This window comes from Xylaria bambusicola (genome assembly GCF_022495145.1).
Source record: "Xylaria bambusicola strain CBS 139988 unplaced genomic scaffold F5B22scaffold_14, whole genome shotgun sequence".
Taxonomy (NCBI): Eukaryota; Fungi; Ascomycota; class Sordariomycetes; order Xylariales; family Xylariaceae; genus Xylaria; species Xylaria bambusicola.
Genome location: NW_025953567.1, coordinates 222,510 through 244,638, shown reverse-complemented (window position 1 = coordinate 244,638; position 22,129 = coordinate 222,510). Strand labels below are relative to the sequence as shown.

Genomic DNA, 22,129 nt, shown 5'->3' with positions numbered 1-22,129 from the left:
CCACAGCCCCCCCCCCCCCCCCCCCCCCCCCCCCCCCCCCCCCCCCCCCCCCCGCCCCCCCGCCCCCCCCCCCCCCCCCCCCCCCCCCCCGCCGCAACGTCGAATTTCAAGGACCACAGCTACCTAGCTGATAGTCTCCCTGAAGTTTATCGCGAAGAAACTGCGACGACGTAACGAATCATCTAGCAACGTCATAAAATAATACAATGGCGCAGCATGCGTAATGCGAAAGTAGATACGAAGTAGTAAAGACATAAAGGGGTGTCTCAACGACGAATCAAATAGCCAATGCCGCGAACGATGAGTCAGCGTCGTTGATACCTCGCCCCTATATGTTACATGTCTTAGGTAGGTATTATGCGAGACATTTGCACGATGTGGATTCATGTAAATACTTAGATATAGATATCACAAAGGCTGCCATCATACGAACAGAAGGTTGTCATTATAGATCTGCTTGACTTTAATGAGCAACGTTAACACCAGACTACCTACAGCATGACGAGAGAGATGTTGAGCCATCAATAGGCTTGACTACTGCGAGTGATGTAGACAGACTGGTATAATCTGAATAGACGTGGGGAGAGTGATAGGAATATGGCCCATAAGCTCTATAGTCCATTCTTCGGCCACCATATTGGCCAATTCTGGCAGTATGCGACACATTGAATTCGAAAGCATCACCAAACTTAGCTGTTTTAGCACGTGGTCACACAAAATGCACCCAAAACAGATCAGATGTGCTAGTATCCTGGTGTATTAAACCCCGACTTGAAAAGTGAATACAAATGCTCTTCTACGGTATCAAATATGACCTCGTAGATAGACTCGATTCAACGGCCATTGAACTTACAAAAGAACCAAAAGATTCCACTGAGCTTTACAAATGTCCTGGGAACGAGAGAGGTTGGGGAATGCACACGGCACACAATTCTGATAGCAGACGTTAATAGGACGCGATATTGGGTCCTTGAGCCCGATTGTTAGGCTCTTCTGTTAGCCTTCGCTTCTAAGTGAGTCTGAGGGTATCATAACCCATGTTTCCTATACCGTACGCCGAGCTGTTCACTAGCTAGCTATCATGTAGTACGCCAACGCCTTAAATGATCATGCTAAAATCTTGAGTTTTCGATAGAGTACCAAGACTCTTTGTTATTCCAAATATCACGCCAACAACAAATCCCACACGTCGGCGTCAGGGCCATGAGCGCCTCCCTTCTCAAGCGCCCTGTCGTTCAACTGGTCCTCAATTGTCAGGGAACTTAGCCCTTCGAGGACGCGTTCGGCCTTGTCTTTAGCGTCGCGGATCGCGTGTGTCTCAGCTCGTGTCCGGTCTAGTTGGGACTGCATCATGGAGATGAGGGACTCGCGTGCTTGGTGCGGCCGATACTCGTTAATGAGGTGGTGGAAATTAATGAATAAATCTCGAAGGTCCGTGATCTTGTCCTCTGCCTATAACCACCGTGTTAGAAATGGGATTCCACTATAGACTTTCTGTAACCTACGGCTTCAGGGCTCGTAGCTAACAAGCCAGTGAGCTCGAGGAAATTCAACAATAACGATTTGGCTAATCTTTTGAGAATGGTGGCGCGGTCGAAGTGCTTGCCATCCTGATCCCTCTCGTCAGGGTCTGGGAATAGCCGGCGAATCTCTCCATCTTCGAGATGTGGAAGTTCATCTTTCAACCTATACTTGTCGCCAAATACCCGCCATTCTCCATCCTCGGGCTCCGACGGCGGCTGGAGATTGCGCAGCTCACGGGGTAGGCTGGTGAGACGAGCATTCGATGAATCTTGCAGGCCAGAGTTCTCAGCAGCCTCTTTCCGTAGAGCATCAATTCGCAAGATGTTCTCGGGCGTAAAGGCTTTCCAGAAAGGAGGCGGTGGCGGCCAGGTAGAGGCGATTTGTTTTTCCTCGTCCATAGCGAGATTGGCGAACCGGTTTGTCGGAGGGAGTGCGGGATCACCCGTCCTTTGCCATCTTCGAGGGTGGCGATCGAGGAAGACATGGAATGGCCCCGTCGTGGGAAAAGCGTGGAGGCTACTTACTTAGGTAGGTACCCTGGCTAAGGACCTGATAGGTATCTGGGCAGGGCGGCATGGCTGACATGTACCTGACAGACCCTGTAAGAAAGTACCTGCCAGATACCTGCCTAGTCCAATTTACAGGCTACAGGGGACTTAGCGCGGGGCATTTCTCCGAAGCCCCAGGCAGTACCAGGTCAACCCAACTGTGGCTGATGGAAGACCTCACCAAGTTCCGTCACCTCTCTTTGAGCTTCCATGACAACAGCAACAGCAACAGCAACAGTGTAGCCTATCCCCATCAACGTCCAGTTCGACAGTGGCATCTGACTCTGGAATTCCTTTGCCGCCGGGAAAATATCATACATATCTACGTTACCGGTCGCAATGGCTGACGCCCGTGCTCTGCTACGCGCCCATCGCGCTGAGAACCGTATCAAGCACCCCCATGCCGCCTACTCAGATGCCGGGAAACTGCTCTGCAAGGTGTGCCACGATGCAATAAAGACCGAATCGTTATGGGATACACATATCCGTAGCCAACCTCATAAGCAAAGGTTACAAACTCTCCAGCGACAACAACAACAACAACCCAGTCCTCCTTCCCAACCTACGGAGGAGACACAGAAGCGTAAACGAAATGAAGATGACGATGAACACATGTCCGATAATGATGAGGAGGAAAACGAAACAATACGTGCGAAGCGGAGCAAGACTGATCCTGCCGTCAGCCAAGCGTCGGCGCCCAATGGTGCTGGGACTGGCGTAGAAGGCAATAATAAGGAGAAGACACAGACCCCCCCAGGCTTGGCACGCAGAACATCCGGGACGCCCGTGCACGGCGTTGAAATCGCCATACCGTCGCGGCCTGCGACACCTCTCGCCGGCTCTAATTCTACCGTCTCAACGCCCAAGGCCATATCGATGACACGATCTCCTCTCGCCGGCTCAGACAGGAGTTCCGTATCCGGAGCCTCAGCAGCAGCGGCGTCAATACCCATATCCACCGATACGCTCACTGTACCGGCACAAACTGCAATGCAGGCGCCATCCACCAGGAGCGATGCCCCCACAGCACAAGCCTCCTCGGGTGCTGTGAACGAGGAGGAATGGGCTGCCTTTGAAGCAGAAATGTCGGCCCTCGATGCCCCAGCACCGCCAACAGCCGTGAACGGCGCCAGTGCGCCGAGCCACCTCTACGCCGACGCGACCATCTCCGCACCGGCGCTGAGCGCCGCACAGGTCGCTGCCAAGTCGGAGGAGGAAGAGCACGAGCGTCGGAAACACGCTCTGGAAGCCGAGATCGCCGACGAGCGCGAGGACGCAACCCGCGCTCTCGAGGCCGAATTCGAAGAAATGGAAGAGCTCGAGGGCCGCGTCCGCAGGCTCAAGGAGCGCCGCGAGGAGCTGCGCAAAGAGAGCGTGATGAACCTCCGGGGGACTGCTGCCACACAGAAGGCGGGTGCTGCGGAGGGGAAAGAGAACTCGCCAAATGGCGATCTCGATGAGAAAGACGAGGAAGAAGAAGACGACGATGACGAGGAGGAGGATGACTGGGATGGCTTTCGATTCCGCGTGTAAAACGGCGGGGCGAAGGATTACGTCCCCATCTTCATCGTCATACGAGATAGTAAGTGCCAAGGTACCTACTATCTCCATTACTTGTAATACCACACACCAAAATAGCATCGAGGCGGGCATCATGCATTTAGCGAGAGTTAGGAGTCAAACTACAATTCGCCATCCTGGTCTCGAGTTAGATCCTGGAATCTCAGGTGCGAAGAATATGCATTCTATAATCGGTTGAAAAAGGGGACTGGAATGCTCAAATATATAGCCCTGGTGGGCATTGTACATAATAGCATGGCATTGGTCTTCTTAGCCTTGGAGCCGGGCGGGACTTGTATAATACAAAGAACGTAAAATGATCACTATGGATGCCGTGGCTGTTCTGTTCTCTTGATCAATGCCATAAATGTCTCTGGGTAGGTGTACGTATGTTCTAGTTATGGGTTATCAAATCACTGTGGTGAGGTCACCTAGATAAGTAGAATAGGTTCATCACGGACTATCGCAGGATGTAGAAAACTAAGATTTAAATGTAGATAGGATGTAAGCCTTTGGGACTATGAGGTTAGCAGATGGAACTATCGAAGAGATGTGGCATTGTAGAGCCACGGTGTCAAGTCGAAGCTGATCGGGCACTACCTAGGTAGTTTATATCCATATAAAATGCCAACGGTTAAGTGCCATTCATACAACGAAGCCATGTTGCCGCATCCAATACAGGAGGCGAGTTTGAGCAGCACAACTTGTACATTGTGTTTTAAATTACATAGCAATACAATTTACTTGACATCTAGCCCAAGCAAGCTTCATTATCATGTTCCATGCGTCCATTATCGCTGCCCCTGGCAGCCATTAACAAGTCCCATGCATATTCCAGATACACATGACCATCATCCACGTCCCATGGCCCAGCACCATCAACTAGTTATCCAACAACTGTGGAGAACGGGGGAATCCAAGACGCCGAGCAGATACAATCATGAAACAAATGAACAAAAAAAAAACAAAAAAACACGTCGTGTACATATGGGTCGCCCGAGCTCGAGTCAGACCTCGTCAAATTTACCTCGGCACGATTACTTATGCAGCGCCCTGACCAACGCGTTCCCAGAAGCGACGAAGTCGCCAGACTCTCCCAACGCCGGCACGTTCCTCCCACTTCTTCACGCCCTCGCTACGTTCCTTGACCTCGCCGCGCCAGGCACCGCCAACCCAGCGTCGAAGGCCATCCTTGAGCTTCTCCTTCTCAACCGCACGTCTCTTGGCCACGAGAGCCGGGGCAATCGGCCCGCGGCCCCAACTGGACACACATTCCGCGGGCAGTACGCCGCGTTGCACAAGGGTCTCGGCCGAGGGACGCTGAGGCAGACGGCGGGACAGGCGGATGGCCACGAGGTTTCGGGCAAGCCGGCGTGAGATCAGCGTTGTGGGCGTGAGGAAGATGTGCCGGGCTATAAGTTGTGCAAGCGTAGGCCGCGAAGGCGAAGTCAGCAGTGGTGGGAGAAGAATGCGAGCGCGCTGTAACCGGTAAGTGTGCAGGATCGGGGCCAGCGAGAGGGTCCGGAAATGGTGGTTGATCTAGGTAGTCGTGTTAGTTACCACAAAAGATCTAAACAAGCAGGTTTCGACGGGCGCTTAGTGTTGTGATGAGAGAATGAAAAGATATGTGAAAATATTCCTGTACTCTGATACGGCATGATGTTCTATGAGTGCACCTCATGACTCAGAGTTTCTTATTTGCGCTGGTGGCAAGCTATGTATAGAAACTCGAGGTGAAGAACGAGCACCCAAGCCCGAAAAGAGAAGGGGATGAAGAGGTCTCGGTAAATTCTAGGCTCTTCTTTTTTGAGCCTCAGGTTGTGAGGAGCCTTATCGCTTAATAGAGGCAACTATACACCAGACTTACCCTAGACGTTGTGAGAAGGTCGCATACGTCCAAAAAGCCGAGAATTTGCATCAATATCTCATTTGGGAGACAGTCCAAGCTGATCCCGTCCAGCCCCCACCGCAATAGTGGTAATGAGGTGTCCACGGCGATGACCTGCAAGGAGCTTTCTCCACTCAGTTGCGCTGTTGGCATGCGAGTGTTATCTGAAGGTGAAGCTAGCTCAAGGTCTGCGAAAATTACCTCGGCAGAAGCGGCTGTCGTATTAGCAGTATCAACCGATGTCGAACGGGAGAAACTATGTGGAGTCCCTGAACTCTGTGCCTGGCACATTTCTTGAGCGTGAACCGCCCGTGTCACGGTTAATTGGGCATCAATTGCCGTGGTGGCCGTTTCTGGGGCCAGCTCACCACGACCGCTCGTGGGTGAGGTGGTACTACCGCATTCGGCAAGCGGTGGTGTTGAAGGAGGGTAGCCGAATAACGCGGCCATGCTAGTCGCTGCCAGGGCGAGGTGAACTACTCTGTACTCACAGCTGCTGAACTCAGGTCATAAGGCTGGCCCCCAGTAAGCTGCATTAGGAGGCTTGACTCCGCGCTCACTGACCGAGAAGATCGGCCCACCGCACAAAGCTGGCTGCAGGAGAAGAAAGGTGAAAGTGGTGACGACCGGCGGGGGGTTATGGGTAGGTCAGGACTAGAACCAGCGTACGGCGTAACAGTCCAGACTGGCTCGGTTAGCCTATTCGGTGCCCACCTGGGAAGAGAGAAGCAGCCGCGTGCATATGAAGGTTGAAGTATCCAGCAGGGCAATCATTCACTAGCGGCTAGAGACAAGATGAGAAGGATGCTATGCTATGGTGAGTGTGCGATGTCCCATGTCCACAAGCGCTATTCTCCGAGTGGTCCACGGCACGGCTGAGCAAGGGTGCGTGAGTGGCCTACTGCGATGTACTATCAGGAGGATTCACCTCGCGATGGAAAGGAAGTTAACGTGCGTCTCTGCAACAACAAGAATCGGCAACGCTTGGGGCAGAACGAGGAGGGGTTAGAAGGCGCCGTGAGAGCCGGGAAAGCCGTGAGAGATGGTTTTGTGGGAGTGATAAGAACGGTACCAATGATACCAGTGACGCCCGGGGTACGTAAGAGTCGTGGTTCAATAAGATAGACGAGGGGCCCCGCGGTAGCCAAGGAAGCGGTTCGGGGGGTGGTTCGTCTGCGCGTCAACGCCTGCGCTACGGCACAAAATATGGGACGCGCCTAGGTGGTAGCGGAGTGGGAAGAATGAAATGGTCCTAACAGAGTACCTAGCTGAAGCGTCGCGTCGCGTAAAATGCGATGCTGTCGGTCAGGAGAGTGTGTACATCCAGTACGGTGGACATGGGCTCGTAGGCGGAGTCCGGAGGACTTGAGATGTGGGCGGGCTATGAGACGTCATGCGGGATGGCTGCCCCTTGCAAGCCGGGGTGCTACCCCAGGCAGCACTGAGACAAGACACGCTACCGACAGCGATGCAGTACTTACCAAATGACTTCCTATGGAGGTAAGTAGATAGCTAAGTGAGGCGGGCTGGATTGCGCGATCAACACAGCCAAGAGAAACCGACGAGGGGCATATACTAGGTACTACCGGTATGTAGTTGGGATAAGTGCCCCCCAAGTCCTGGCTGTCGGTTACATTCGTGAAGCACAGAGGCCCAGTCCACGTAGGACAGACACATGTATATCTCCCATAGGAAAGGTGAGGCAGGGTACGATAAGCCAAAGGCAGCGTAAATCGACCTTCTACATGTTGTATGTATGTAGGTCATGATTCATCGTGAATCAAACTTGCGACCCTCTACTGTACAGTATGCGGGTCACATAGCGATACCCTTGGTAACATGTAACAGAAGCATATTACCAAAAGTATATTAACAGAACTTGGAAGTATATTCACCTGAGAATAACATCCTACTGTAGGCAGGTAGGTAGCAATGGAAAGGTATGGATGCTAAACATTGACAACGCAACAATTACTACATGCATTAAGTATATATAGCATACCTCCGATAGCATATAATTACTTCAGTAAGCATGTACTATGTATGTATCTCGGAGGAATTTCCGAAGCCACGTGAAACATGTGGCCAAGGTCACATGTAGGATACTGTAGGGGATTGCCTGCCTACATCACGCAGTGTCCACGGCCCGGGAGTTCTCTCTACCTATGGACCCTATGGACTCGATGGGCTCAATATGTAGCACATGTGAATACCTAGGTATCTCAGATCCTTCTATCAATACATCGGACGAGATTACCAGCTATGTAGCTCCGTGATGTGCCGTTGAAGCGATCCAGGGTCTCATGACCTCATTGCACCTCACAGTAGCACTACTGTACGTTCCACTGTACGGGCTCATGTAGCTCTCCGTTGTCCGGCGAGGCTCTCGTCTCTCTCTCTCTCCAATTCCGCCAGGCAACGAATATCCTGATAATGCCATTGGCGGCCTACAGATAAAGCGTCTGCCCGTTTATGGCTAACATGAATTGCAAAAAGGTAGCTTTTACTTCCGACATACCAACAGATACTACCCCGCAGGTAACAGCCAAGAACAGAAAGGAACCCCAGGGCTCTCTTGAAGCCCGCAAGCTCGGAGCATGGTACGATGCTGTTGTGGATAGGTACGCATCAATTGTGGTCAGCAGGTTGGTCGAAAGTACCGTTTATGCCGATATATGCGTGTAAAGATGTAGATTAGGTAGGTACATATGTAGTCAACACGAAGAGTGGTATAAGCGATTAAACCCAAGTACCTTGGTAGGTGCGGGCTGCTCTGGCTGTTCCTGCCAAATTCAAGTCCCGGGCATTTGGGGTAGGTGAAGCCCTTTAGCCCGTCCAAGTTTCGTGGCCTAAATATTTTTAACCAGGTATTCTGGCAATGTGGCACAACAATGATGTGTCCATGCATTTCTAGGCCTCAAATCTGGTTCTCATGAGTGCCTAATCATCGTCTAAATCTACTTGTCTACCCATGGTATGCAGGTTCGCCCGCACGTCACCTCAAGCTGTGACATATCACATTTTCTCTCTCCGGCTGAACGCTGAGACTCGAGATAAGGCCCGCTTCCGTTTGTACGAAGTACGTTAGCTGTACCTGGCAGGTTCCAAACCGCGGGGACTACAGGGCATACACAGTCGAGTCGCTGTACGTTGGCTGTTAGCCATGAGCTGTCGGGTTGGCCGTGAGATGTGAGCTGCTGCGTATCTATTGTGGCTGTTAGTTGTGCCATATCAACAGCATCACCTGGACTCCATGGCTTCGTGCAGCTCGGCTACAGAACACGGCAATCATGTGGTTCACCATGTATACTACATACCTGCATGTACCATCTAGTCGGGCAGCATGTCAAAGCGTTAGAAACCCCAACTCTCTGTAATATGGGGTATAGAGCACCTCGGGAGGACGGTGTAGTAGGCGACGAGAAACATGGTGGCGAAAGCTCTCTCTAGCCCATCGGTTGACGTTACGTTGGATGTGCGTCCACGTACTGATGTGCGCGGATGAAGGCGAGAGAAGCACAAAGTCGTATGTAGTGTTCGCCAACCGACGAAAACAGTTCGCCATGAGACACGGCGTTTGGCTTTACCTGCGTTGACCGGTGGCCGCAATTTTGGGCCGGGCACCCCCGTCAACTAGGCCGTAGTCCCGGCCGCTGAATATCGACATACAGTCTTTTGTTGTTGCGACCCTTGATTAGTGCCCAATGACTCGCGCAACCAACTCTTTAAATCGCCCTACTGGCCAATCTCGCCCTTGGGCTCCAGTGCGCAAGGTGGTGCAACAACCAAATTCAGTCATTGATGCAGTTGCATATGCGGACAAGGCGTTCAAATCATGACAAGGCTGCCAGACCCCGCGAATCGCTGTAGCTGGTCCTGGTCCTAGCTGCGCAAGGCTACAGCGTAATGTTGAGCCACGCCTCAGATTGCTACCGTCATTAGGTGGTTGCGGGTCGCCAAGCTGTGATAATGCAGTAAGCAGCTGAAGTTGAACCTTTAAGACAAGGACGCTCGATCCTAGTTATTGTTCTGATTACATATCGCAAATGGGGAACAATGCCCTGGGACCAAGCTTACCTACCCAATTATAGCAGCCATGCCTTACCATATCGCAATTAGAAGGACTAAAACCCCTGCCAATGTATCGCCTGTTCGACTCGAGGCGATTTAACAGGGAATAATAACCGGGAGATTGAACAGCAGCCCATTCGCAACCGGCTCGGTCGGCTCGGTATTAAGGAAAGACGGTGAGGACGACGGAGAAATAGGGCTTGCAGGGTTTCGTTATTGATGCAAGGCAGCGATCCTGAATATGGTTGGTTCGTTCGAAAGCGCCCATCAGTTTCACGGCAGCTTAGGAGACTCCTGGAACCCAGCTGCAAATTCCATTGTGTCAGCCTCTGCGTCACCGTCTCCCAGGCTCCGTCACTTGGGTACCACTGCCTATTGTTTGCTAATACTCTGGAGAAATAATGACGTGCGACACCTGCATAGAAGCAGGAGGGTCGCCAAATAGGTCAGTGGTAGGTTCCGAAATGGTGGCCCTTTTACTACTACCCTCATCCAATAACCTGGCAAGACTACAACTGTTGCGGCTTAGGATGAAGCGTCTCTACTCGCAGACGCTTGGGATCAATTCCTACCTGTTTGTGATGTTGTTACATACCGGCAAGGATTAAGGTCTGCTTATTGGGTAGTACTCCCCACCTTCATCAGCATGTTGCCACATACCGGGACGGAGGTAAAGTCAATCTCCATGATGGGGAGGTAGTATCGGGTTGGATTAAAGGCACGGTACTTTAAAGTTATTATCTGACTGCGTAGTCTACGCATATTGTTGATAACACATGACTCCTTATGATGTGGCTAGGGTATTATTCCTCGGTAAAGTGCCTAACATTGGAGGGGCTTACTAGATTGGGGGTTGCGAACATTCCGAAGTAGCAGCATCCCTTAGTTCTGAAAGAAGGGCTTAGTCGTGTGTATGGCGTTTCTAGATGGTTACTCGAACGAGACCCACGAAGATCAATATGTACGTAAGGGGACCGTAGGTGTGACGGCACGGGCCGAGTGTGTCATAACCAGACGTCTCCGGCACGATTATTTGCAGGCATGCAAACTCCTGGCCTCCATAAACGGCCTGTCTGTGACGACCAAGACCTGCTGAACTGCAAAAAGGAGAACGATATACTACCCTCTACGTTAATTGTCATAAAAACAAAACCAACCACAAGAATGGCATCCAGCTTTCGTCAACCTTCTTTTTGAGGGGCAGAGACGACGCGCAGTGCTACCTTGAAATTTTCATTGAATCGGATTTTAAGGATCAACCAAGATACGCTCGGTCTTTATGCAATGATTTTCGACTGCAGCCCTCATGCAGAGAAGCTCTATTTGGTCGGTATGTTTTTTGTGGACTCGACGAGGCACGCATTGATGTCGTAATAACATTGCTCTGGCAAAAGAATATAGGTGGCTATCTGTTGACACACAAATAGCGACGTAGCACTATATATCTTCTGGGCCGAAAGAAGGAGGAGCAGGAAGCTTTCTGCCCAGAGACCAGTCAGTTAAGTCAGCGATGTTCCCTCTAATTCTGTAGAGTTGAAGTGAAGATTGAGCGAAACCCTAGTTATGAAGTGATGGATCCCCTGTATATTAGTTTATTCCATCGTCAAGTTAATTAACAATCTTGAGTTTCATCTTGTGACTTCTTTTGTCCCATGGACGTTGAAACGGCCAGCGATGTTGCGGCTAAAGCCGCAGCCAACTTCTGAACCGCCCCGAGCGAGGGGAAATTAAAAAAACAAAAAACAAATCCGAAACACAAATACAAACAACACGAATAAGTATAGAAGTATCTCTGATGGTTGCCCGACTCAAGCTCTTGTGTGCTAGGGTTGAGCTCGTGGCGGTGGGCCAAAGCCGGCCATAAAAACATTGCCACGTCGCGCCTAAGCCGCGGGCCCAACCATCCTTGGTAAGGAAAGTATCCATGGCCTGCGCCTTATGCTGTATATTGTGTCGGGCTGGGAGAAGCTTCGATACAAGCTTGATATCTTCTAGCGTTAGCAGATACCTGGTGGTGACCTTTGGCCCCTCGTTTCCAGGACCCTGCGGCATGATAGCATAGCTGCGACAGAATCAACTACCTACATCAACAAATTAAAGCCAACACTCGCGCCTTGGCTACATCTCTCGCCATTGTCCAACCGTCGGTTTATATGTGGATCGATACGTACGGCCACCACGCAGAACCAGTCAAAGCCCTCCGGAACTGCTACTGCCGCCTGTGTCGAAGAGGAGAGGCCCAGGTAGTCGAACCATAAGTCATGTTTCCACCGTTGGCTGCGGCTTTAAGTCTCGGTCTGGTCCAGACGGCATTACCCTTTGACGACGTGGCTTGCTGATCGGGATCGTACAATGGTATGACGTGAGTCTGGTTAGTTAGACCTCTCTTTGTGAGGGGATAATTCTCTTGCTTGTTTTCTTTCCCCTACTGATGCAAAAGACGTGCAACAGCACAGAGACATGCTGGCACTCATGTGATCTGGCGCCTTCTTCGCATAATGAGGCAACTCGTGGCTTTCACAAGTAGCAGCACAGTGGCCGGGAAACACCTGATTATCCTGTTCTCTCGTCATCGTGTCATTGGCTCCCCGAGCAATTCACTGAAATTTAACCCTCAAGATACCCACGCAAGTCCAATGAACCCCCAACTCCGGTACCAGCCGACGCACTACATTTAGAAATGACTGGGCATAGCATTTAACACGACCGCAGTGAGGATATGTAGTGCTACAATGCCAGTTTGCATGGACTGTCGGTAGAAATTATAGCATGAAGACACTTTCCAACTCGCCAGGGCCAAGCAAGACCCTTGGGCACACATCCCCCTCATGTTTACGGGTACATTGCGCATCCAAGCCGTGGGCTCTACGAAACTGTCGACCGCAACCGCGTGTCATCTTACAGTCCTCGAAAACATAGAATTCTGATATAGATGGCCATATGCCATTATATGCCTGGGAGCTTCCCTGGATTATGTAGTAAGGGAACGTCATCCGGAATAAAGCCGTGAAGCCGTAATCCTATCCTCGTTGCCAAGAGAACGAGACGGGCTTCTGACTGGCTTCGGGTCGACTTCTAATCCTGGTCTAAACATTGAATCACGTTCCAGTGATCGTCCGAATATGCCAGTCTCGAAGAGTAGGTGGCCCGAAACGGCAAAGATTGGTACCTAGCCGTGGTGGGCTAGATGTGGCCTGCATATCGGGTCGAGTGGGTAAGCCCATCCCGGCTGCATGCGGGAAACGATCGAATGCCAGGTGGGACGGATAGGAAGAGGGAAAGAACAAAATAAAATTCTTGCAGGGTCTTTCCGTTAGGTAGTCGAGGCTGAATAGTTCCCCTTCCCATGCATGTTGGTAGCGTCCGCGAGGGTTTGTTATCCCTCCTCCTCCCGTGCCTCCCTCCCCTCCCCTCCCCCTCCCCCTCCCCCCTTGCCCCCCTTGCCCCCCTTAGGACGTCATGGAATCGAGCCAATGGGGAGGCGGCGGGAGCCAGAAGAGAACGATGTTGGCTTCTCGTGCTAGGCCACGCCTTGTTAGGTAGAGGGAAAAACGCTCGACGTCAACGGGTTGTTTAAGGGGCGACCGTCCATACCCTGGTGGGGAAACCGGCGTAGGTAGAACCGTAGCCAACGTGGCACTCATACAGCGCCAGAACAAGCGTTTCTAAAAGGGAATGATGCGAGCTGGCATGCAACCTCAATCAGTAGAGAGGGCCTGAGTTGTCATTCACGACTGTTTGGTGGCTATTTGTGTTGGTTTGGGTATATTGGACGCCAATATGACCTGACACAGCTTGCTCGATGGATAGTTAGGACTATAAATATCTTTTTACCACCTCATGACACTGCTGGAATTCCGAAGAGACTTCACATAGCAAGAGAATTGACACCAGACAATATCATCGCATGATTCTTTCACGATAGAGAACAACTAGTGATCATTTGAATCTAGTCGCCTCGAAGTCCAGAATCCAGTATATTGAATCAAACCAGTGACTGGCGGACGACAAATTCGGTGTTAAACGGATTCTTTGTCGCCAATCCTCGTCGATTGTTTCAACATTATAGTCACCATCAATTCATTCCTCGTTAGCACTCTTGATTATATTTTCAGGAGGAAGGCCCTTCGCCACTGGCCAGCTCCCAAGCACTACGCTTGACACCTTTTCTCGTGGCCTTGTGCTGCCACCCAACAATTTTCTTTTCTCGCCTCCATACCGCGGCCACCACCAACAGACATCAGGAACCATGTGCTTCTTCGATCAGACACGCTGGGCTTGTGGGTATTGGAGGTGGGGTCACTTTCGAGAGCAGTGTAACAAGGAATACCGGACGGGAGAGACATGTGGTCTCAAATTCGTCTACAATACGATCCGGGACGACGAGGTCTGCAAGCTATGCAAGGATATCGAGAAGAAGCAACGCAAATACAACAAGTTGAGCAGCGATATCATGCGATGGTCGAGAGAAACGAACCGCAGTGCCTCGATAGAGAAGGCCGAGAGGGACATTATGGAAGTCTGCCAGGCCATCAACAACATGACGGAGCAACACCAGACACGAGCATGGGCTACGGTATAGGATTACTGAGCCCGTGGGATCGGGCCATGATAGAGAAAGGAAGAGAGTGGGACAGTCAGGAGCTTTTGAGAAAGAAGAAGGGAGAAAGAGAACGCACGAGAAATCTTATCTTACAGAAGAATTGTGCGGGCTTAGAACAATTGTCCCAAAAAGAGCGGGTATTTTTCTTGGACCATTTTCTTATGTCGACAAAACTGGTTTTAAATGGGGGTTACTGGACTTTCAAAGATGGGGTTTCTAAAGCGCTCGAAATCCAAATTAGGAAACCGTTCATTTTGTATCTTTTCTGAGGAGCTTTCATTTTTCTGTTGTCGAATTTTTTTTTTTTTCCCTTCCTGTTATCTTTTCCCTCCCCTTGTCTGATCGGTGTCGAAACACGATCGTTTCAGGGTTTCCACAGAACACACACAAATCACGCATCCCGTCGCATTAGGCATGGTCGAGTTGATGGTGAACGAGAGAAACAGAGAGAGAGAGACAAAAGAGAAGAAAGGGGAAAGAGGAAAGAAACGCTACATTTGCCACAGCATCATAGGTTGGACCCTTGGTAGAAATTCGGAGACATGACCCGGCAAAGTCACAGAACATTTCGCAATATATCGTAGCTAGACCAATCGTGTAGACAAACCGGGAAAACCAAGATGGGGGAAGAGAGAGAAACGAATGACATGGGGGCTCGAATGCCTAGTTCAAATGCGCGCGTTGCTTCTTCAAATTTCCTACACTACTGTGCCTCGTTCCATTAGGTAGAGAGACCCATCTCCAATGACTTACTATATATGTAAGTATTTGCGTGAAAGAGTGGGGGATGGAGACTGATGTAGTCTTAACTAGTAGCGACTGACGATACGAAAGAAGACGATAAAAAGAGGAGGGAGGCAAGACGGATAATATTACTCCTAGTTCGAAGACCAGCCGAGAGGAGATAATTTACGTAGTAGGAACAGCGGGATGGGTCGACCCTTGCGCGTCCCCATACGGCCCCATGCTTTCTGACTGGCTCTATTCTGCGCGGTCTTGGGATCTTCGCGAACCTGAGAAGCGTATCCATCGACGTACAGAGCGCATATTTTCATGTGGGTATACAATAGCGCCAACTTAGGTCGGTGCCGAGACGGTACAACCGTATGCAGGCCGAGACGGGGCTGGGCTTGGTTCTAGTTGTATATAATTGGCACGAGGTTGCTTTAACCCACGAGTACCATGAAATCGTAATGAGGTGGGACTCGTGGAAATTGTTTTTGTCTTCAGCTTATTTCCTTGCTTCCCGAATGACATGACCTTACTGTCGTGCTAACTGAGATGCCGATGAAGCGTAAGTTGTGCCGATTCTTGCTAAGCACACGAGTGCTTCACGAGCTGGCTGCTGTGATATATCGGTTTATTAGCTAATACGGTTCTCAAGCTTTTCACAAATGTTGAAAGCGGTAGAGTGCCTAGTCTTTGGTTCTATTCATATAACTAACTGATTGGGTATTATAAACAAACCAGAATCCTACACCAAAGTGGATTCTTCGAACATAGTGGAGAGCGAAGCGAAGAACTTCTCATGTCTTGGCCGCGCTATTCATATCGCGCCATATCCCGATTGAAGTTCCCCGGAAGGTGACAAATGGTATAGTGTTAGCATAACCTAATGCAATATTGTTTCGGTGTTGCGTTTGGAACATGAGTCCCTATGACGGCACCGCAAATCATTCGCAGTGCTTCCATAATCTAATCATTCGTTAATCGCAGACTCATGCAACTGCAGCAACTGCATCGGCGAAAGTGCCGACCAAGGGACCAGAAGCACCCTCTTTAATGGTAATTTTCTGCTCGGGTACATCGGGGGTATCTTCCTCGTTCAATAACCACTCAACAGATCCTTGATTGCCACCTGCCGCGGCCACCCCTTCATCAGAGGACAACTTAGATAGTATGTTTTGGTACCGGGTGAGACGAGCGTCTTGCTCGGAAAATAGCCCTGGATGCGCCCGTTGTGATTCTTGCGGGACGATCTCGAATACATCCACGAGATTGCTGAAAAGCTGATTAGCATTTGGGTAGATCAATGGGTTAGAAAGTTGGACGGCATACTTGGATGTCCGCGCGACGATCCTTTGTAAAGCCTCGACTTCGCGCTGCGACTCGAGGGGATCGGCTTGAGAGTTTAGGTTGTGGTCGCCAAAAGTATTGTACTGTATGTGATTGGGGTCATCGAAAAGCAGGCGAGAAACGTCATCCTGTAGGATGCACACAATTAGTGTGCGGATAGAGGAGAGGGAGTCAGAGCGACAGTCTGTGCGTAGCATACCTCGTCAATGGAGTCGTTTCGTCGACGGCCCAGACACGAGGCGCAGACACCCATGACGACGAGAGCAGCGCTGGTGTAGCAAGGAACAGAAGATGCGAATGGCTGACGCTGGAACAGGAAGGACGAATGTCCCGTGTGAAAGGCGAGGCAGTTCAAGTCATAGGGTAAAGACTGTATAATCTGCCTGGCCGGAGCTGGCGAGAGTTAGAAGGATGTTTGCTATGCCCTGAGGCTGGCGGCACGGATGAAGTTAGATGAACAAGCCGAAGCGGAAGCATGTCTTAAAATCAAGTTGTTACCTACATGGATATGTATCTAGAGTACATGGTACCTACCTATATACCTGTTTACTACATATGACTGCATCCTGGGAAGTAACAGGCTACATGTAATGAGTACCTTGGTAGGTACTTATTTCTGCTTGGTACCTGCCAGGGCAGAACTTGAGGCGACTATATCAGCACATGTAGCATTATGCGCCGCCCTTGAGCTCGTACCTGTACTTTCTAGATAGATACCCTCTACCTGGATGGAACACCCCCCTGCTTGCATACATGCAACGGCTAGTTGGATATCTGATGAAGGACATTTTCCAAAAAGTTTAAGCGTTGAAGCGACCCGACAAGACCCGCCTGTCAGGCTCGAGCCGCGTCGCGCGACTGGAGAAAGAGCTGATTGATGACTGACTGGCAGATCGATCGGCTTGGAATTGCGCCTGTGCGGGTGGCTTCAGACACCCAACTCGAAACCGCCGGCCACCAAGAACAACCACTTTCTTCTGCTGCTCGACCATCCTAGACCTGCGTATCGGTATCGGTATTAGTATCTCGCGCGCGGGTTGCTGTCGCTGCTTACTCCCAACAGTTGGATTCAAACGTGTCGGCGAACACCTTTTACCTCATCCCGCACCTCCTACAGACTGCTTCATGTCGACATGCCAATTATAAGCCTGGACTTTAAGTCACCATGCGCATCATCAAGCCATCATGGCTGAGCCATAAAGGTGCGACTGCGCCATCACGAAACACCTGGAGAAGAACGCGACCAGCTAATCTTGTGAACAGGCGAACAGAAAGACTTCGAGGTGTATAGCTGTCATGTGTCGCCAGATGGGAAGCGCCTTGTGACCGCGGGCGGTGGTATGTGCCCTCTCCCCATCCGCATTGATTATGTATATAGTCCATTCTTTTCTGACTACTCATAATTAGATGGCCACGTTCGAATCTGGTCAACCGAAGCCATCTATCGCGCCGATGATCCTTCTTATACCGGTCCCCGGCAGCTTTGCCATATGAGCCACCACCTGGGCACCATTCACTCCGTGCGCTTCTCCCCTAATGGTCGATATCTGGCTTCCGGCGCCGACGATAAACTTATATGTATATATCAACTTGAGAATGGTCCTCCAGCTATTGCGCCCTTTGGCACAAGCGGCCCGCCGCCCGTTGAGAATTGGAAGACGTCTAAGCGGTTGATAGGACACGAGAATGATGTTCAGGATTTGGCATGGTCCCATGACGGCTCCATCCTGGTGTCTGTTGGGCTCGACTCTAAGGTAGTTGTCTGGTCCGGACATACCTTCGAAAAACTCAAGATACTTTCTTTGCACCAGAGTCATGTTAAAGGTATCACCTTTGATCCCGCCAACAAGTTCTTTGCCACTGCAAGCGACGACCGCTCTATCAAGATCTTCCGATTTACTTCGCCAGCGCCCAATGCCACTCAGCATGACATGGTTAATAACTTTCAGCTTGAGACGACTATCAGCGCGCCTTTTAAATCTTCTCCCTTAACAACATATTTCAGACGGTGTTCTTGGTCACCAGATGGTAACCACATTGCTGCGGCCAATGCTGTTAATGGCCCTGTTAGTTCCGTAGCTATCATTGAACGCTCTAGGTGGGACAGCGAGATTAACCTCGTTGGACATGAAGGCCCAACCGAGGTCTGCATGTTCTCGCCCCGGTTGTTCCACACCAAAAAGCCCGTTGAGAGTGGCACCACCAATGGCCAGTCATCTGGCGGTGCGCTTGTTACGGTCATTGCATCTGCCGGCCAGGATAAAACCCTGAGCATTTGGAACACTAATACTTCTAGACCCGTAGTGATATTGCAAGACTTGGCTTCAAAATCTATATCTGACCTTGCTTGGACACCCGATGGGCAAACTATATTCGCAGCGAGCCTTGATGGAAGCATTGTCACTGCAAAGTTCGAGACTGGTGAACTAGGATGGGTCGCAAACCTTGAAGAAACGGATAAAGCGCTGTCAAAGTACGGCGCATCCCGCAAAGCTATGGGTATCGCTGAGGATGTTGAAGGCCTGCACCTGGAAAATCATAGTAAAGAAGGAGAACGGAAAGGTGCCGAATCCAGGATGGGCGCTCTGATGGGTGATTTTCAACCACTTCCCAAGGCTGCATCAACTACCAATGGCGTGAAGACCGGGACTGCTACACCCACCGCGCCGCCATCTACGACCGGGCAAGCCGAAGTTGAGCCTGAAAAAGAAAAGGATCAAACCGCAGCAACGCAAGAAGCAGCTGATAAAACCGCCCAGCGAATCAACGTACTCAAATCCCGAGTTACAATCACGAAGGATGGTAAAAAAAGGGTGGCACCGATGCTGATATCCTCCTCCGGCACCGGCCAGTCCTCTCTTCCCCAGACACAGCTGGTTGGTTCCAGCACTTCTAAAACGACACAAAACGACACACCGCAGACTATATTAGACCTTTCCAAGCCATACGACGGACTTCCTGAAGGTGGCCTGGCTGCCATGCTCCTCGGTAACAAGAGAAAAGCTATCGCGGTCGAGGGAGAGGACGATGAAGAGAACCCAAGTAAACGGCCATCCACCGGGCCCAGGCTTATCCAACGTAACGGCGTCGACGGTCTCGAGAATGCAGCACTCGAGCCACCTAGACATGGGCTAGCCCCTACGCCAGAATTCCTTCGACCTGCAGTGCTGAGTCCTGTCATAGCCATATCACAGGTTCGACTTGCGGTGCCTAAAGTGAGGAGCCATATTCTTCGACCCCTAGAACGAGGAATTCTCCTCGAGGATGCCACGCTAGAAGAAGCATCGAAGATTCCAGAAAACATCATTCTGGAGGCTCGAAATCCGATATCACTGCGAGATCCGTCACACATTACAGCAACCAAACGTGGGAAACTACTATGGCAAGACTATCTTCCAAGGGCGGTTCTTCTAGTGACAGGCAGCAAAAAGTTCTGGGCCGCTGCGTGTGAAGACGGCAGTCTCTATACATGGACGCCCGCGGGCCGCCGTCTGATCAATGCTATGGTGCTCGAGTCCCAACCGGTCGTTCTTGAATGCCGCGGTTGGTGGCTACTGTGCATTACAGCAGTTGGTATGTGTTATGTTTGGAACATCCAAACCCTCTCCTCGCCTCACCCTCCCGTCTCTCTAGGACCTATCCTCGAGATCGCCACTAGTTCCCTTCAACCCCACGGCGCTATGCCCGCCCCAGGGGTTACCTCGGCGCACTTGAATTCTCTTGGCCGGATAGTTGTAACTTTAACCAATGGAGATGGCTACCACTACTGCCCCGCAATGCATATTTGGCAACGCCTCTCGGAGTCTTGGTGGGCTGTTGGGAGCCAATACTGGAACAGCAACGATTCTTCTGTTGGGTCGCTTCAGACCACAGCTGTTGGCTCTACAACACCCAAAGATGATAAAGGGGATGAGAATATTGTCTCAGCTGGCATTATTCCCTTCTTAGAAAGACATACTACCAATGAATTCCTGTTGAAGGGTCGAGCCTACACGCTCCAGCGACTCATCAAAGCACTGTTATCCAAGGACGGGTTTGAGAGCTTCGAATCCAGTGTAAGCATTGCTCACTTGGAAAATCGTATTGCCGGGGCGCTTCAGCTTGGGTCGAAAGAAGAGTTTCGACTATATCTACTCATGTATGCGAAGCGTATCGGGGCAGAAGGCCACCGTGGGAAAGTCGAAGAGCTCCTGAACAGCCTCCTCGGTGGTGTCTTACAAGACAAGGTCGGTGAGGGGGACGACAAGGGCCAAGGTTGGAACAGCAAAGAAATAGATATTTGCGGGTGGGACAGAAAAGACTTGCTCAAGGGGGTAGTAATGATCCTAGGTATGTTTGTAATGGACCCGGTCCTACGGTTTCAGTGGGGACTGACGAGATTACACAGGAAAATTCCGGGAACTACAGCGACTTACTGTGCAGTATGCGCGTGTGCTAGACCTCACGCTCGAGGAAGATCCGGCAGCAGAAGATGCTATGGTTCTTGAAGAGGCATAGAGGGCAATGGCGACAGTGCCATGACATGTTCCGGCGTTGGGTTAGGACAAGTATTTTTACATTGGGGTTTATCGCTCTCTCTCACATAGCTAGCGGGTTGGTGATTGGGGCTTGACTCGAGGAAGCTGATATCAATGTATTATTATAGGCCAGAGAATTGGCTCTGTGATTGTACAATTCGGGGGTAACGTATCCTGGTTCAATGGATATACGTTTGACAGTCGATAATCCATAACAAAGCATGCTTAGAGTGGCAGTCCGTGTCATTATGTCAGTTTCATGTGGGATTCCCACATCTACCGGGTTCAGATGTAATTTTGGCGGTGTGAGTGTTATTTGATACACAGCAGCATGATTGCCTCTCAAGATTGCCCATGCTACACGAGCATGGGCTGCTGGCTCCCAGCTTCGGGTTGGACTTCAACCCATGGATGCCTATATGGTATGTACCTAATATCCATTAAAGGGGACGGACCAGCTGTTATAGCTGAGTAATGGCCCAGACAGCATGGCGGCAAATGGCCTACCGAGGACAGGCGAAGAACTGAGGCCATTGGGCGGTGCAGAAAGTGAGGACGTAAGAGATTTGACTTGGACAGACATGACGTTGTTCCACCTACTTACTTGGGCATGTGATGAGGCTGTTTTGGTGGTTATGGTGCCGTGACGGCTTATCAATCAGCGCTGATGGGCGTCGTGTTTGCCATTGTCGCCTTCTGTGAAGACCTCTACGGATGATCCGTGCCCCCTAGCCCTCTGACGCAGGTCCCGACTTCCTGTCAATGGAGATACCAGATGTATTCACCATGTATCTCCCATGTATTCAATGTGACGGGACCGTCCATTATGACACCTACCAAGCACTGCCTGGACCTTGCTCTGCCCACTATTGAAACCCACCTCGGACACCAAGTGACTTAGAGTTTGGAGGAGGCTCTCATATCCCCTTATCGCCAACATCAACCGCCAGCACATCTTTCCCCCCCTCCCCGACTTCACCCTCTTCCACCTCACACACCTATTTTACATCACCTCTCTCTGCATAGCAACGCTCTCCCCCTCTTCACGCTGCCTCCACATCGCACAGCACGACACACCGCATCAGCAATATCACCTCACCAAGCTTTGGTTCTCTTTAGGCAATCGCTCATAGAACCGGCCCGTTCCTTTCTTTACCCCTCAGTCTTGCGTTTCTCGCTGCTTCTCACGCGTCGCAATCGTTTCTGGTAGAGGCTTGAGACTCCGTTTGGCAAAGAGCCCGCCTCAATATTTGTTGGAACTATCGTGATTGCTTCCTGAACAACCCCAGCATTAAGCCCGAACACCAAACTGACCGTACATTACTCGGAACATGTAGGTTTC

General features: G+C 50.8%; 6 protein-coding genes across 6 annotated transcripts; 3 read left to right on the top strand and 3 right to left on the bottom strand.

The window, feature by feature from the left end:
• Positions 1–429: 429 nt before the first annotated feature.
• F5B22DRAFT_601211 (mediator complex, subunit Med7) lies at positions 430–2,233 on the bottom strand. Its single transcript, XM_047974588.1, has 2 exons — positions 1,506–2,233; positions 430–1,452 (listed from the first exon to the last, which is right to left on the bottom strand). Exons 1-2 carry the CDS (start codon positions 1,920–1,922, stop codon positions 1,165–1,167), a joined length of 705 nt encoding a protein of 234 aa, XP_047832064.1. The 5' UTR covers positions 1,923–2,233; the 3' UTR covers positions 430–1,164.
• Positions 2,167–4,139, top strand: F5B22DRAFT_85528 (uncharacterized protein). The gene has a single exon (XM_047980630.1). It carries the CDS (start codon positions 2,412–2,414, stop codon positions 3,603–3,605), a length of 1,194 nt encoding a protein of 397 aa, XP_047832063.1. The 5' UTR covers positions 2,167–2,411; the 3' UTR covers positions 3,606–4,139.
• On the bottom strand, positions 4,140–6,152 carry F5B22DRAFT_85573 (uncharacterized protein). Its single transcript, XM_047980631.1, has 2 exons — positions 5,500–6,152; positions 4,140–5,171 (listed from the first exon to the last, which is right to left on the bottom strand). The coding sequence occupies exons 1-2, from the start codon at positions 5,968–5,970 to the stop codon at positions 4,674–4,676; spliced, it is 969 nt and encodes a 322-aa protein (XP_047832062.1). The 5' UTR covers positions 5,971–6,152; the 3' UTR covers positions 4,140–4,673.
• Positions 6,153–13,840: 7,688 nt separating this feature from the next.
• On the top strand, positions 13,841–14,173 carry F5B22DRAFT_645205 (uncharacterized protein; the record flags this gene model as incomplete). Its single annotated transcript, XM_047978547.1, has 1 exon — positions 13,841–14,173. The coding sequence occupies one exon, from the start codon at positions 13,841–13,843 to the stop codon at positions 14,171–14,173; it is 333 nt and encodes a 110-aa protein (XP_047832061.1).
• Positions 14,174–15,912: 1,739 nt separating this feature from the next.
• Positions 15,913–16,523, bottom strand: F5B22DRAFT_645204 (late endosomal/lysosomal adaptor and MAPK and MTOR activator-domain-containing protein; the record flags this gene model as incomplete). Its single annotated transcript, XM_047978546.1, has 3 exons — positions 15,913–16,195; positions 16,253–16,398; positions 16,470–16,523. The coding sequence occupies 3 exons, from the start codon at positions 16,521–16,523 to the stop codon at positions 15,913–15,915; spliced, it is 483 nt and encodes a 160-aa protein (XP_047832060.1).
• Positions 16,524–17,292: 769 nt separating this feature from the next.
• On the top strand, positions 17,293–20,943 carry F5B22DRAFT_85344 (protein hir-1). Its single transcript, XM_047980628.1, has 4 exons — positions 17,293–17,472; positions 17,534–17,608; positions 17,678–20,599; positions 20,658–20,943. The coding sequence occupies exons 1-4, from the start codon at positions 17,436–17,438 to the stop codon at positions 20,765–20,767; spliced, it is 3,144 nt and encodes a 1,047-aa protein (XP_047832059.1). The 5' UTR covers positions 17,293–17,435; the 3' UTR covers positions 20,768–20,943.
• Positions 20,944–22,129: the final 1,186 nt, after the last annotated feature.